Genomic DNA, 15,691 nt, shown 5'->3' on the forward strand with positions numbered 1-15,691 from the left:
ATCACGTGTTTCTATGTGTAGCTCCTTTGAAATGTTTAGTCGTTATTGCGACTGACGGTGTATTTGTGTCTCAGGGAGAGACCGGCGTGAGAGGCCTGCCTGGTCCTTCTGGGAAGGCTGGACCTCCAGTAAGTAACTGTGCTGTCATTGACAAGTCCACATACTGTATGTGACAAGTCCTTGTAGACAACTTCATTGAGTCTGGCGTTAGTTTGGGTGCTGGGTGTATTGAGTCTGTGCTGACTGGGCTGTATTTTATAGGGTTTATCAGGACCTCCTGGGGAGAGAGGCCCTCCAGGACCTCAGGTGAGATCAACCTCAATCACATTGGTCAATCAATTTTTATTTCTTTTTTTTGTTTCACCTTTATTTAACCAGGTAGGCTAGTTGAAAACAAGTTCTCATTTACAACTGCGATCTGGCCAAGATAAAGCAAAGCAGTTCGACACATACAACAACACAGAGTTACACATGGAATAAACAAACATATAGTCAATAATACAGTAGAAAAAGTCTATATACAGTGTGCAAATGAGGTAGGATAAGGAAGGTAAGGCAATAAATAGGCCATAGTGGCAGAATAATTACAATATACCAATTAAACACTGGAGTGATTGATGTGCAGAAGATGAATGTGCAAGTAGAGATACTGGGGTGTAAAGGAGCAAGATAAATAAATACAGTATGGGGATGAGGTAGTTGGATGGGCTATTTACAGATGGGCTATGTACAGGTGCAGTGATCTGTGAGCTGCTCTGATAGCTGGTGCTTAAAGCTAGTGAGAGAGATGAGTCTCCAGCTTCAGTGATTTTTGCAGTTCGTTCCAGTCATTGGCAGCAGAGAACTGGAAGGAAAGGCGGCCAAAGGAGGAATTGGCTTTGGGGGTGACCAGTGAGATATACCTGCTGGAGCGCGTGCTACGGGTGGGTGCTGCTATGGTGACTAGTGAGCTGAGATAAGGCGGGGCTTTACCTAGCAAAGACTTGTAGATGACCTGGAACCAGTGGATTTGGCGACGGGTATGAAGTGAGGGCCAGCCAACGAGAGCGTACAGGTTGCAATGGTGGGTAGTATATTGGGCTTTGGTGACAAAACGGATGGCACTGTGAGTGTTGGAGGCTATTATTTAAATGACATCGCCGAAGTCGAGGATCGGTAGGATGGTCAGTTTTACGAGGGTATGTTTGGCAGCATGAGTGAAGGATGCTTTTTTGCGAAATAGGAAGCCGATACTAGATTTAATTTTGGATTGGAGATGCTTAATGTGAGTCTAGAAGGAGAGTTTACAGTCTAGCCAGACACCTAGGTATTTGTAGTTGTCCACGTATTCTAAGTCAGGACCGTCCAGCGACGGCGGGCAGGTGCGGGCAGCGATCGGTTGAAGAGCATGCATTTAGTTTTACTTGCATTTAAGAGCAGTTGGAGGCCACGGAAGGAGAGTTGTATGGCATTGAAGCTCGTCTAGAGGTTAGTTAACACAGTGTCCAAAGAAGTGTCCAATACCAGAACTACATTTCCCAAATATCTCCTTTGAAAAATCAATCCGCAATGTGATGGTCATTGGCTGTATTTTGTAGTCCATGCTTTTCCTCCTTAATGATCTCTCTTGGTTTTCTCGTCAGGGTCGGCTGGGGGATCTGGGACCCACAGGGTCAGAGGGCCTACAGGTGAGTTAAAGCAGAACAGGCCTTATCACCACTCCATCAACAGTCCAAATGTTCTTACAGATCATGCTCTATAATACACTGTCAATGTATAGTTAGTCTTGCTTGGCCAGACCTAAAGTTTAGACACAATATACAATGGGAACAAAACCAATCCTCACATGTGTGTTCCAGGGACCCCCGGGTCTGCAGGGTTCAGATGGAGGGACAGGGAAGCCGGGGCCCAGGGGAAGCAGAGGGCCTCCGGGGACACAAGGTCCTGACGGACCAGCAGGAACCTTAGTGAGTGGGTACTTTCCAGCCGCTGCTCTCTTCTCCTCTAAACAACCTCTGAGGACTGTAACCTCTAGAACCTCTGTATAATCTCGTATGGGACATTGATGCCTGTTGGATGGATTTCTTGTCAGGGTTCAGTAGGTGAAATCAATCAATGTATTAGTAATTTATTAGATGGCTTACGGTTCGTCACCCATCGGATGCTTATTTGGCATGGTTTGGGATACCAAGCACAGCCCTTTAGCCATGTTTCAGTGTGATGCTGTGTTGTCCACCATTTTAAACTCTATGTGGTCCAATTCCCAGGGAATTTCAGGTGCTGGTGGACTCATAGGACCAGCAGGGGAAAGAGGAGAAATGGTAAGTACAGCAAATATAATGACATGATGACAATATTATGTCTAGGGATGCAAAATTCCGGTAACTTTCCCCAAAATGTTCCGGTTTTCAAGATATCCTGGTTGGAGAATTCCGGATTTCCTGCTTATTCCCTACTGATTTGGAAAAGTTGCCGGAATTCTGCAACCCTAAATATGTATGATCTAGCAATGTTTGATGTGCTGTGTGTTTAACCACATTGTTTTTGGAACATGTCAGGGTATGCTGGGACCTCATGGGGATCTTGGTCCTCCTGGACTGGATGGGGAACAGGTTGGTAGAACACACTTCGAATAGGAAGTCTAATGTTTCAGGCAGGTGCGTTTTGTGATAGTTCTCTTCCGTTTCCTGTTTCCAGGGTACTCCTGGCCAATCAGGGTTGGAGGGGCCACCAGGAACGAAAGGGGAACAGGTCAGGGATACTGACACGATGATGCCTCTACAAACACATGGTTTAAATATATTTTTCACTTCTCAATACTTCTTCTTCTACTTCACATGTATTCTAGGGGGACCTAGGGCCTTGTGGGAAGTTTGGTCCTCCAGGGCAGCCTGGAGATCGAGGCCTACAGGGGCTCAAAGGGTTGCAAGGCTCTCGTGGACAAATCGGAAAAGAGGTGAGCGTGCCTTTGTCAGTTGATGTCTACGCTACCTACCTGAACCATCACCTGTAGATTCTCACATGTGCACTTACTGTATGTAGTACATATCCCTTTACCCAAGCATCATACACACAACCAGACCATACAATATACTCTGCAGTGTAACTCTTGAGATGTCTCATTTGGTTCTTAGGGTGATGTTGGACCTACTGGCGATGCTGGTGGTCCAGGTTTCAAAGGGGAGAAGGTAAACAAACACTGACTTTTCGGCACACAGCATCAATGTGAATGTGCTGTACGTATACTACATATCTATTCTATTCATATCTATTGCATTGGACACAAATTATTGACAGGGCCATAGAGGGGGTGGGTAGTGGTTACAAACAGGTTGAAAACTGGTTAAAATTACATCATTACAAACAGGTTGAAGATTTGTTGAAATGTATTTTTATTTTATTTTTTAATTTAACCTTTATTTAACAAGGCAAGTCAGTTAAGAACAAATTACAAACAGGTTGAAATCTGGTTGAAAGAACGTAATTACAAACAGGTTGAAATCTGGTTGAAAGAACGTCATTACAAACAGGTTGAAATCTGGTTGAAATTACATCATGGTGATGTCTGACTGACATGGCTGTTATTTGCAGGGTGATGTGGGGCCTCTGGGGCCAACAGGGCGGAATGGTCCATGGGGGGCGCTGGGGGAGAATGGGGAGAAGGGACCAAAAGGAGAAAAGGCCCACATCGGACTTATGGTGAGTGCTCAGATGACAATACATAGTGAGCTGCACATTCTAGCTTATGTTCAACACACATTGAAACCATCAAATGGAATCAACTGAAGTGATTTTCAATATGATTTTTGAGATGTGGCTTTGGGTGGTCAATTTGATGACTGTTGCTGTGCTGTGTCCACCAGGGTCAGCCAGGATTTATGGGAGGACTAGGACCTGCAGGCTTGTCAGGGCTACAGGTGAGGCAGGAAGCGATATTTATGTCAATGAAATGTACGTGTTTTTCTCTGACAAGTATTGACCACTATCAGATACTACTACAGTATATGTCACTCGAAGTTCTACATTTCTTGTTGACATTAACTCAAATTGATCCATGTCCAATGAGCATATATATTTCCCAATAGATTAGACTTCTCTGCTCTGTTAGGCTCTTTCTCAATTTATCTTTCCTCGATTCCTCACATCCTCTTTTTTTGCTTCTTTCTCAAAACCGATTGGAGAAGAAGACCTGAAGGGAGGGACCTTGAATCTAGTCCTCCAATATGGTTGAGAAGGAGGCGAGGAGATAGGATGGGAGGAATTGAGGAAAGACGGTTGGACATAGTGTTGTCAGGGTAACGGTGATTCATTGGTCTCTTCTACTTCTTCTCAGGGTATCATGGGCCTCAGGGGGCCTCCAGGGCCAGATGGACCTGAAGGAGAGAAGGTAATGACTTGATTCCCTGGCCTGCACATCAAATGGAGGAGCAATTTAGAACAGGGAAATACTAAACGCTTCCCGTGTGGCTCAGTTGGTAGAGCATGGCGCTTGCAACGCCAGGGTTGTGGGTTCATTCCCCACGGGGGGACCAGGATGAATATGTATGAACTTTCCAATTTGTAAGTCGCTCTGGATAAGAGTGTCTGCTAAATGACTTAAATGTAAATGTAAATGCTTCCACTACCCCAAAAAAATCCAAGCAATTACTTCAGAGCAGACCTGTAATTCCCATCTGCTTTCTCTGTCTCTCTCTTTCTCTAGGGCCAGTCTGGGTCTGGCGGAGCCATCGGACGTCCTGGCAGAACAGGGCCTCCGGTAACAGTCGCTTCATAACCTAATTACTACAGTACTGATATTGTATGCAGGGTGAATGGCATTTGTCCTTTTGGTATAATTTCATGTTGTCTTGTTGTTGTATTCTCAGGGGGTGGCTGGAGTCTCAGGGGTCAGAGGTGACCCAGGGAAGCCAAGAGCACAGGTCTGTGTCTTTTAGACCACCGTCTAGTCAAGTCAGCCATATTCCCAGTGATTCCCCTACAAATAGCATTATCCATGTGCTGGTGTGGTGTACATTGCAGGGTCCAGTTGGGAAGGTTGGGCCTGAGGGAGACTTGGGCCATAAAGGTGAGCCAGGGCCAGACGGGGAAAAAGGGGAGCCAGGGGGATCAGGCGAGCCAGGAGAACAGGTGAGCACATTGTGTTGCTGCCAGTTTGGCCCTTAGGCCCCTAAAGCAACACATCAGTTCAGGTGAAATAGACAGTGCCCAATTTAACCCCAATTCAATGTCTGGTTTTATTATAAATATAATTTTCATAATATACTCTACCGTGCAATAAATCAGAAATAGATAAGTCTTCAAGGTATTTGATTTTGTATTGGTCTCTCTAGGGGCTCGACGGTCTGCCAGGCATCAGAGGGCCACCAGCACTTCCTGGTTTAGAGGTAAAGAGCAGCGACATCTTAGTCTGGTCCCAGATCTGTTTGTGCACTTGCCAACTCTGTTGCTCATTGTCAAGTCAAACATGTCTGGCTAGAAAAATCTTTCCTCAAAGACATACTATTTGTTTCGGCTTCATTCTTCCTTGTTTGTTATTGTCTCCTCTCCCACCACAGGGGCTACAGGGTGAGGTGGGAGCCCAGGGGCCAGAAGGTCCCGTTGGGGTGCTGGTGAGTACACAGACACAAGGGTGGGGCACAGGGATGCCATGGATGATGTAACTGCATTAGGCTCCTACAGCAGCGGGTTTCCTTCTGGGTTTGTTGTCTAGCCGATAATGATGACCTCAAGCAGTATCAAATGGTCATCTTCAGTATGTAAAACTAACAGCACTACCAGAAGGTCACCTATATTTTTTCAACCTGATAAGCTTTCTCTGACATCGTGGATGTTTCTTAAAGTCATTCTATTGTGTTGAATGTTGCAGGGTGTCAGGGGAAGCCAAGGACCTGAGGGACAACAGGGACTGAAAGGAGAGAAGGTGAGATCAAGATGCTCCATCTCTCTATTATCCTTTTCTCATTCCTTCTCCTCTTTGTACTGTGAAACCCAATCTCAAGTCTGGCACTGGCCTGCATTCAGCTCACCTCTCTGGGGCACTTGTGCACACAGAGGCTAGATTATATCCTCCTGTTTGTTGATGCTGTGTTTGCTCAACAGGGAGATGACGGCAGAGATGGATCACCTGGAAAGACAGGTCACATCGGAAGGAGGGTGAGGGCTCCCTCCTTCAATCCATTCAATTTCACAGTGTGAATAAAAGGGGTTGTATTCTAGGAAAATAGATTATCCAGGTTCATGAATGAAAGATGAGGGATGCACTCAAAAGTAGCTCACTACAAAGGGAATAGGGTGTCATTTGGGACACAACCAAGATCTGTCAGTGTGTTTTACCCTTGCCTCGTTCACCAACATTGTAAACATTCACAGGGGAAAAGAGGCAAGGCTGGAATCAGGGGCACAAGAGGAGAGAGAGGACCAAAGGTCAGAGGTCGGGTGATGTGAAGGGTCGCACACGCACATGCACACACACACACACCCACACTCCAATCTCTTAACCATGCTGTATATTATACATATCATGGTGTGCACGAACGTTGTGTCCTGTCATTCCTACAGGGGAAAAGGGGAAATGTGGGATTGATTGGTCCTCCAGGATGGGCAGGGTCTATAGTAAGTCCAACAGATTGATACTGTCTCATCAATTAGGACTGTCATCATCCACGCTCTGTTTCACCATTTCTTCATTCAACCCCAGGCAGAGATAGTATCTGATGTACTTCACTGTGAGCAGTGTTGTTTCATTAGAGTAAAGCATTGTTACGTGATAATGCTTTAGGTCGACTGATGATTGATATATAGCTGACGTATTTTCTCTCTCAGGGAATCCCAGGCTTGCGAGGAGACGGAGGGGATCAGGGTGATAAAGGGAGCAAGGTAGGAATATAATTTAATTATTGATACTAGTGAATCAGAGAGTTGCATTGTGAAGCCTTATTTACCATATATGTTCCCCCCTACAGGGAGAGAAAGGGGACATAGGGCCGCTCGGTCCACCAGGGGGTGATGGCCTAAAGGTACGTTTTGATTGAAAAACGTTTGGTATTCATAAAACGTCTCAGAGTAGGAGTGCTGATCTAGGATCAGGTCCCCACCTGTCCATTGTCAGGATTCACCTAGCGGTCATGATTTGGGTCTGTACAAATGTTTGATGTATCAGAATAATTGATTATGCTTATGTTTTATTAATAGAAGGGGAGGGGTTTTAAGACCCCTCCCTCCTTACATTTATAGGGTTTTAGAATACGGATTAACAATAGATATATTCATTGTAGAAGTTTAGTATTGTTCTACAGTTGTATTTTAGTTTTCTCTCTCTCTCTCTCTGCCTCATTATAAAGAGGCCCCTCTTAGAAATGTGTGACTTAGACAGAACTCTGCAGTGAAGGAGATAAGACTAGGCAAACATTCCACAATAAATCAACTTTGGGGGGAGGGGACATTTACTGCTAAGTGTTTAGCTAACAATAAAGGCCCTGTTTATACAGCTTTGTAGGCATGGTTCTGGTCCCAGGAGTAGAGGATGATGACGTAGGCAGTGACATCACCAGGGCGCGACTTAGGGTTTAATGAAACCACTGGAGACCTTTTGTTGGATGTAGAACTTACTCGGAAATATGCGTGCTATGTTCCTGTTTGTCAACTTCTGTCTGCAATTGCATTAATAAAGGTTTTTGAATGATTTTAATTAAAGATACTGTAATAATGCTAATTTCACCAATGAACCATTGATTGACAAAGAAGGACGTAAGGAACGAACCCTAACACCATCAACTCCAATCTAGAATGCAAAACGTATCCTAGGTCAACACTCCTACTCTGAGACACTACAAACAAGCCTTGGTGTCAGTTTTAACACCATAGAAAAATGACATACAGACAGGTTTGGCAACATTCCAGAAATAGGACATTGCCTAAAATACTATGCTGTAAGTAGGAGATGGGCCGTGACAAACAGACTGGCTAACTGTATGTTTTACAGGGTAGTCAGAGTCCTGTTGGGGTGCCAGGACAGACAGGTCCAAAGGGAGATCAGGTGAAACAACATTATCTCAACACACTCTTCCTTTCAAACCATCTATAGCAAGAACTCTCAATGATAGCACCATAGCCATTAGTGACAGTTACCAAAAATGAGGCTCATTGAACCAATAGTGATCTATCCAAGTTTTTTTTTGCTTTCTTTTTCTTTCTGAAAAGATTTGTTGATAACTGTTTATCAACGTTTCATGATCTATTATTTCCCACCAGGGGAATATTGGACCTTCTGGGCCAAGAGGAACACCTGGGATGCCAGGACTACCTGTAAGTAACCCTTCCTGGATCATCCCAGAAATATCTTCCCAAGCCCTTTCAATCCTCCCAAATGGCTCCCTATTACTTAAGTAGTGCACTACGGATCCTGGTCAAAAGTAGTGCACTATATATGGAATCTATGTTCCATTTGGGTGCACAGGGAATGTAAAATCATAGTTCTTTTGCAAGGACAAACGAGCGCTAGAACACTAAGTCCATCATTCAGCCACATAGCTTGACAACCCCCATGTCTATTAACCATCAAGACGAAGACTCTGTGAATGCCTAAAAGTAAGTTATTATGATGATTATGATAATGTCTAGAATTCCTTTTAAATTGCAGACTGTCTTATATAAGTTCATTTCTTTGTTATCACCAGACTGTCCTGCCATTCTGCCGTTCTCTCTGAGTTTAGCTGTAGATTATTACTCTGTTCAACTCGCCATTGCCTCGGCTCTTAAAAGCATTGAAGCTGTAGCTAATGTGATCATAATGCAGTGAGTCAAGGCATCGCAAGGTTGCAACAGCTGTTAGTGCAGAGCGGTGTGCTTCCGACCTGAGAGTCAAACTCATCTCCTTTTTCTTCTCTCGATCTGTAGGGTTTGTTTGGAGAAAAGGTATGATATAACAAATGGGTTTCTTGTTTTCTCAACATTTCAAAACCAAACCCCATGTAGAGCTGCGTGTTAGCTTTTTCTCACAGTAAAAGCAAACCTTCACAATCACATATGTCATCACAATGGAAAACACAAAGGGGAAAGTAGTGGGATAGTACTACAGTGTGCATTTCCTTATCTAACTACATTTGAATATGGCGTAGTAAGTATGGAATGGTAGAAATCCACTCTCGTCTCACTATATGGCCTGTATGTCCATAGGGTTTGAAAGGATTTGAGGGATATCCTGGGCAACCTGGTAAGAGGGGCCTGCCGGTAAGTGACACTGATTTCATACGCAATGGTCAATAGTACATTTCGTCAAATGCCGAAGATTGACCACAGAGACAAAAAAAAAGATTGCATCCATCACACAGTAACCTCCCACTTAGGGTAACACAATTCTGATTATGTTCCCGAAAATTCCCAGATTTTCTAGAAATACTTGTTGGAGGATTCCCGGATTTCGTGCTTATTCCCACCTGATTTGAGGAATATTCCAACTGGGATTTCTGGAAAACCTGGGTATTTTGAGAAAGTTACTGGAATTTTACAACCCTAGTCCCACTCTTTTTTTGTTGCGTTTGTTTCAGGGGGCACCTGGACTCCCAGGACTTCCAGGTCCTTCAGTGAATATGACCCTCACTCAACTCAAGGCAAGTCATTCATCTTCGGGAAGTAGGACTGTGTCCCAAAAGCCACTAGATGAAGTGGTGAAAGGAATAACTCCATAATGATCATATCGTTCTCATCACCATTGTAGGACCTGATGTACCTGTCAGACAAGCCCAACTACCCCCTGATCCAGACCCTGCTGGACTCTCTGCACCAGGACCTGAGGCTGCTGCTGGACCCACCTGACGGCAGCAAGGAGCACCCTGCCACCACCTGCCTGGAGCTGTGGCTCTGCCACCCTGATTACACTAGTGGTCAGAAACCCTATCTATACCTGTATTGTATATCTATGAGCCAAAGCCCTTTGTGCTGCTTGAAAATACTCATTAGAGTGGCCACAGCATCCTAATCCCATGGCTCCCAAATTGTCAAAGCAAATTAGAAGCACGGTAGAGAAAGACAATGTTATCCATTGTATGGCTTGTTCTCAGAGGAAGATCTCATAGCTCTTTAGGAGTGTCGTTGCACATCATAGCGTATGGCGACTAGTGAATATACCTGAATGTTACAGGTCAGGATGAGGATACACTGAGATGATGGTTGCTGTTTGTCTGTACAGGGATGTATTACATTGATCCTAACCAGGGCAGCCCTGCTGATGCTCTCCTGGCCTACTGCAACTTCTCTGGCACAGCCGCACACACCTGCCTTCACCCCAGAGACGCCCAGGTAGACAATAACATCATCAGTATCCCACACATCTCACCTCTCACCCTCACACCTCTCTATCAAACCAACAGTGGGAATAATCCTGCAACAAACGGCTACAGAATAATGAGATGCTGTCTGGACAAGCAGAGAATAAAATCAATTTTTAACGGGAATCCAATTTATTTGTTTGGTTTTTTTGCCTTTGAGCTAAATGCTAATATCAAGAACAGAGACTGTCAACATACACATTTTTAAATATGCCTCCAGATATCAGTGTAAACTTTTTAGAATTCATGCCATCGACCAGTGTGTATCTGACAATTGAGCAGGTCCTGCAAGCTAATATCCACAATCATATTTATACTTAATACCATACGCATAATACATAATCCTATTCATACTTAATACCATACACATAATACATAATCCTATTCATACTTAATACCATACTCATAATATATAATCATATTTTAATACCATACTCATAATGCATAATCATATTCATACGTAATAACATACTCATAATACATAATCGTATTTTAATACCATACTCATAATACATAATCATATTCATACTTAATACCATACTGATAGTACATAATAATATTGGTTTCTACATAAAGATGCCCACGAAGGCCTGGCTTATGGATTCAGAGACAGACAGCTCATTCCAATGGCTCAGCAAGCAGGAACATGGATTTCAGGTTGTCTGTTCTCTCTACTTCTCCTCTGAAATATACTCTCTTTCTCTAGTGTCAACTATTCCATTTATAGTAACGGAAAGCTAATTCAATAGTAACTGCATCAATTGAGTGTATTATATTTGTACTGATGTCTCACAGTCTCTCATAGCTGAGTTCTAAAGCATAATGTCTGCCTTTCTGCCACCACTGGCAGTTCTATTATCCAGGGGCCAATGTGGTCCAGATGCGTTTCCTGAGGTTGCAGAGTTGGAGAGCCTTGCAGAAGATCACCTACACCTGCCACCCGGGACACAGACTGGGCCACACAGACAGAGAGGTCAAGTTCCTGACAGACACAAGGAGACAGAGTTACTTAGGAGCTCTTAACGACTGCATTGTAAGTTTTTTTATTTTTTTCATTTGACTAAGTATTTCACTTACAAATACTTTAGAGTTATGCACTCCTTGCTAAGAGTGACAATGGGATGTCACAAAAGATCAAGTAGGAGAAATAGGATTGAAAAATATGTTTTTTTTTCATGATCGCTGATGTATATTATTGGCCAACTGCGTAATTGTTTTTCTGTCTTTGTGCTGTGGCAGCCGGGAGAAGAGGTGGACTCGCTGGAGCCGCGGGAGTCTGTGTTTGAATTTGAGGACCTCAACCTGCTTCCTGTGAGAGATGTGGCTGTGTTCGGGGGCGGAAATGTCACACGCGAGTTTGGCTTCACCATCGGGCCCGTGTGTTTCAGCTAGAGAGGGAGACATGGGGCCTATAGGCTCATTTCCCACCCCCTTGGACACACCGAGGGAGGATAAGAGACTGTGTTCAGGACCCCAAGACAGCTAGAGAACAAGAAGACAAAGGGAATCAATCCCTCTGGCATTTTGTGATCACTCCTCTTTCCATTTGATATTTTTGGTGGAGATCAATCAATTCTCTAATTGACTGTCTCCACATAAATTTCTCTTTGAGCGTGCATCAATTTCCAAAGTTCTTTCGGACAATTGTGTTTTCGTTTACAGAGACGTTTATCATGTAATGAATATATAATATAATGTTTTGATTTCTATATAAAATGGTTATTTTGAATCTTTTTCCATTTGTTTTCACAGCAACAGTTTATTATGCTGTAAAGCTTTCCATAATAGCCAACGACCTATTTTGTATATGAACAGTCCTATGCCCTAATGGTCTGTTTTGTATCCGATGCAGTGGATTCAACCTCTCAACAATGTGTTCCATTTGGACACAGCTCACGTTGTCCTATAGGTCATCCCTGACCTTCCCAAAGGTGCTCACTGACAAACCACTGCTTGTACTTCAGGAGCCAAGGAACTCGCTTTTGCGTTGTTGAACTTGTTTCTTTAGATTAGATAATGACCAACCTGTTCTAAAACCCGGATCTCTTGCAATTAACTGATTCCCTCCCTGTTGGCAGTGATGGAAGCAACAAAAAATAATATTTCAGCCATCCTTGACATTTGTACAGTTACTGGCCTATTTTTTATTTGTAAAAAAAACATTATTGTGGTAGTCTCAGGTGCAGTCTTGATATTCAACATGGCACTGAAGCTGCTGTGCACACTACGTGATGTATATTACGTGCATTCAAAACATAACTCAATTGAAGTGCTATAGATCTATTTCAGGTGTTCTAATAAAGAGGCATTATGTTGGACTGCTGGCTCTCCCGCCCAAGCACTTTAGCACTGAGCAATTGCTTTCCAAGTCATAATTTCATTCAATCAATTAGCCTAAGTGAAGAAGCAGCATACCCTGTCCCTGCAGCTGCTCAGCAATGCCATGATTGCTCAAGAGGTGGGGGTTCATTATTGGCCTGTGTTCACAAAGTGTTTCAGACTATGAGTGCTGATCTCAGATCAGTTTTGCCTTTTAATCATAATTATATGGACCAGGAGACCTGATCCTAGATCAGCACTCCTACTCAGACTCTTTGTGAATATGGGCCATTGAGAGCAGTGCATTTAATTTTTTTTCCATCATATTTTTCATCATAAAGCAATTCACTATTGTAGTCGTCTGTCTCTACAGATGTAGGATCTTAATTTGAACACTCTTTTGTTGCTGAAAATTTGCAAACCTATAGTGTATTAATGTCCATTAATTATAATCCACATAACACTTCACATTTCATGTTGCTGCAGGATTATTTTCCTCCTGTAGCTAACTGGCTCAAATTAAGATCCTACATATGTACACTATATATACAAAAGTATGTGGACACCCCTTCAAATGAGTGGATTTTAACCACACCTGTGGTTAAAAGTATATGGACACCTGCCCCAATGCATATTGCCAACTGTAGAGTTTGGTGGAGGAGAAATAATTGCCTGGGTCTGATTGTTATGGTTTGGGCTAGGCCCCTTATTCCAGTGAAGGGAAATCTTAACGCTACAGCATACAATGACATTCTAGACGATTCTGTGCTTCCAACTTTGTGGCAACAGTTTTGGGGAGGCACTTTTCTGTTTCAGCATGACAATGCCCCCATGCGCAATGCGAGGTCCATACAGAAATGGTTTGTCGAGATTGGTGTGGAAGAACTTGACTGGCCTGCACATAGCCCTGACCTCAACCCCATCGAACACATTTGGGATGAATTAGAACGCCAACTGTGAGCCAGGCCTAATCGCCTAACATCAGTACCCGACCTCACTAATGTTATTGTGGCTGAATGGAAGCACGTCCCCGCAGCAATGTTCCAACATCTAGTGTAAAGGCTGTTTTAGCAGCAAAGGGGGGACCAACACCACATTAATGCTCATGATGTTGGAATGAGATGTTCGACGAGCAGGTGTCCATATACTTTTGGTCATGTAGTGTATGTGTAATGGCCAACCAACGAACAGGGAATTCAGGAAGGTCTCAGGGAACATACAGTATCTTTGCATGCAGTAGCTTGCATTAAGGACTATGTATAATGTTCTGTCTTATAAGTACTCAACTTCCAATCAGTAGCCACCTCCCATACCAAGCTCCAGGAAGAACATTCCAAGCATGGCAGATAGAAATGTTTCATAGAAGGGTGGACATCACTATGTGGAGTACAAGAAGACAACAGTGTCCTTTCTAGTATACTGTAGGGCTTATTCTTTATCAGCTAAATATTTTATTTTTCACTGTACACACTTGGATCACTGATAGGTAATGACATTTCTTAGGCTCCTACAGCTGTTGGTATTTTTGTAAACAATGTATAGGGGTTCATCCAACCCTAAACACATGCAATTAGTAGCCTAACATCAACATTGAACATGATTGCCTTAGCTGGCTGAGACTGATCATTGGTGCTTTTTAGTTCTTGTTTTGTACAAATCCTCATCATTTGAGATTTTGTTATTACTGTCTTGAAATGATATGCTGGACATTTTTATTCCTGTGTATAATGCAGCAGCTCATTCAAAGAAATGTATCAGCTGAATAAAATAAAAATCACATATCAGTATTCTGTACTTTGCTTTGTTTCAAATTTGATCAACTATAGCCCGAAAGTCTATAGGTTTCTTGAAAAGAAAAGGTTTCTTGAAAAGAAAAGGTTTCTTGTAGTAAAGCAGTTTATTATGGAACCAAGTGCTTAGTCTCCCTAGGCAGACATGTTGCCTCCCACAATGTAAACAATGTTTCAGTTGCCATAGAGATGTAGAATCTTAATTTGAACCAGGTTGCTACAGAAGGAAAATAATCCTGCAGCAACAGGAAATGTGAATTATTATGTGGAGTATAATTAATGGGTATTTTTGTAGGATTGATAAAAAAAATGTATGGTAAAATCGAGTCTAAAAATGACAAACATCAGAAGCATTTTTAAACCTCTGTCACGCCCTGACCATAGAGAGCTTTTATTCTCTATGTTGGTTAGGTCGGGGTGTGATTAAGGGTGGGTCCTCTAGGTGTATTATATTTATATGTTGGCCTAGTATGGTTCCCAATCAGAGGCAGCTGTTTATCGTTGTCTCTGATTGGGGATCATATTTAGGTAGCCATTTTTGTCCCCAGTCAGGTACGTCCTGTGACTCCTCCCCGCACTCGCCCTGAGGTGCGTGTCATCAGCCCGGTGCCACCTGTACCGGTCCCACGCATCAGGCCTCCAGTGCGCCTCCACAGCCCAGTACGTCCTGTGCCTGCTCCTCGCACTCTCCCTGAAGTACGTGTCTCCAGTCAGGTACGTCCTGTGCCTGCTCCTCGCACTCTCCCTGAAGTGCGTGTCCCCAGTCAGGTATGTCCTGTGCCTCCTCCCCGCACTCGCCCTGAGGTGCGTGTCATCAGCCCGGTGCCACCTGTACCGGTCCCACGCATCAGGCCTCCAGTGCGCCTCCACAGCCCAGTACGTCCTGTGCCTGCTCCTCGCACTCTCCCTCAAGTGTACCTTCACAGTCAGGTACGTCCTGTGCCTGCTCCTCGCACTCTCCCTGAAGTGCGCCTCCCCAGTCAGGTACGTCCTGTGCCTCCTCCCCGCACTCGCCCTGAGGTGCGTGTCATCAGCCAGAGCTTCCGGCGACGGTTCACAGTCCAGAGCTTCCGGTGACGTTTCACAGTCCGGAACCTCCTACGACGGTCCACAGTCCGGAACCTCCTGAGACGGTCCGCGGTCCGGAACCTCCTGAGACGGTCTGCGGTCCGGAGTCCCCGGCGTCGGTCTGCGGTCCGGAGTCCCCGGCGTCGGTCTGCGGTCCGGAGTCCCCGGCTATGGCGACGATTCACGGTCCGGTTCTTCCGGCGACGAGCC

General features: G+C 44.1%; 1 protein-coding gene across 1 annotated transcript in view; it reads left to right on the forward strand.

The window, feature by feature from the left end:
* LOC139552212 (collagen alpha-2(I) chain-like) overlaps positions 1 to 14,410 on the forward strand; it is a 149,095-nt gene extending 134,685 nt beyond the window's left edge. Inside the window, exons 36-68 of the mRNA XM_071363716.1 lie at positions 75 to 128; positions 262 to 306; positions 1,623 to 1,667; positions 1,839 to 1,946; positions 2,247 to 2,300; positions 2,538 to 2,591; positions 2,677 to 2,730; positions 2,828 to 2,935; positions 3,114 to 3,167; positions 3,571 to 3,678; positions 3,843 to 3,896; positions 4,313 to 4,366; positions 4,682 to 4,735; positions 4,845 to 4,898; positions 4,999 to 5,106; positions 5,310 to 5,363; positions 5,535 to 5,588; positions 5,846 to 5,899; positions 6,079 to 6,132; positions 6,349 to 6,402; positions 6,538 to 6,591; positions 6,802 to 6,855; positions 6,942 to 6,995; positions 7,961 to 8,014; positions 8,230 to 8,283; positions 8,875 to 8,892; positions 9,154 to 9,207; positions 9,525 to 9,587; positions 9,695 to 9,860; positions 10,166 to 10,275; positions 10,881 to 10,961; positions 11,155 to 11,337; positions 11,544 to 14,410. Coding sequence (XP_071219817.1) covers positions 75 to 128; positions 262 to 306; positions 1,623 to 1,667; positions 1,839 to 1,946; positions 2,247 to 2,300; positions 2,538 to 2,591; positions 2,677 to 2,730; positions 2,828 to 2,935; positions 3,114 to 3,167; positions 3,571 to 3,678; positions 3,843 to 3,896; positions 4,313 to 4,366; positions 4,682 to 4,735; positions 4,845 to 4,898; positions 4,999 to 5,106; positions 5,310 to 5,363; positions 5,535 to 5,588; positions 5,846 to 5,899; positions 6,079 to 6,132; positions 6,349 to 6,402; positions 6,538 to 6,591; positions 6,802 to 6,855; positions 6,942 to 6,995; positions 7,961 to 8,014; positions 8,230 to 8,283; positions 8,875 to 8,892; positions 9,154 to 9,207; positions 9,525 to 9,587; positions 9,695 to 9,860; positions 10,166 to 10,275; positions 10,881 to 10,961; positions 11,155 to 11,337; positions 11,544 to 11,696 — 2,376 coding nt within the window. The 3' untranslated portion in view covers positions 11,697 to 14,410. The remainder of the gene's footprint in view (positions 1 to 74; positions 129 to 261; positions 307 to 1,622; positions 1,668 to 1,838; positions 1,947 to 2,246; positions 2,301 to 2,537; positions 2,592 to 2,676; positions 2,731 to 2,827; positions 2,936 to 3,113; positions 3,168 to 3,570; positions 3,679 to 3,842; positions 3,897 to 4,312; positions 4,367 to 4,681; positions 4,736 to 4,844; positions 4,899 to 4,998; positions 5,107 to 5,309; positions 5,364 to 5,534; positions 5,589 to 5,845; positions 5,900 to 6,078; positions 6,133 to 6,348; positions 6,403 to 6,537; positions 6,592 to 6,801; positions 6,856 to 6,941; positions 6,996 to 7,960; positions 8,015 to 8,229; positions 8,284 to 8,874; positions 8,893 to 9,153; positions 9,208 to 9,524; positions 9,588 to 9,694; positions 9,861 to 10,165; positions 10,276 to 10,880; positions 10,962 to 11,154; positions 11,338 to 11,543) is intronic.
* Positions 14,411 to 15,691: the final 1,281 nt, after the last annotated feature.

This window comes from Salvelinus alpinus, chromosome 24, assembly GCF_045679555.1.
Source record: "Salvelinus alpinus chromosome 24, SLU_Salpinus.1, whole genome shotgun sequence".
NCBI classification, from domain to species: Eukaryota; Metazoa; Chordata; class Actinopteri; order Salmoniformes; family Salmonidae; genus Salvelinus; species Salvelinus alpinus.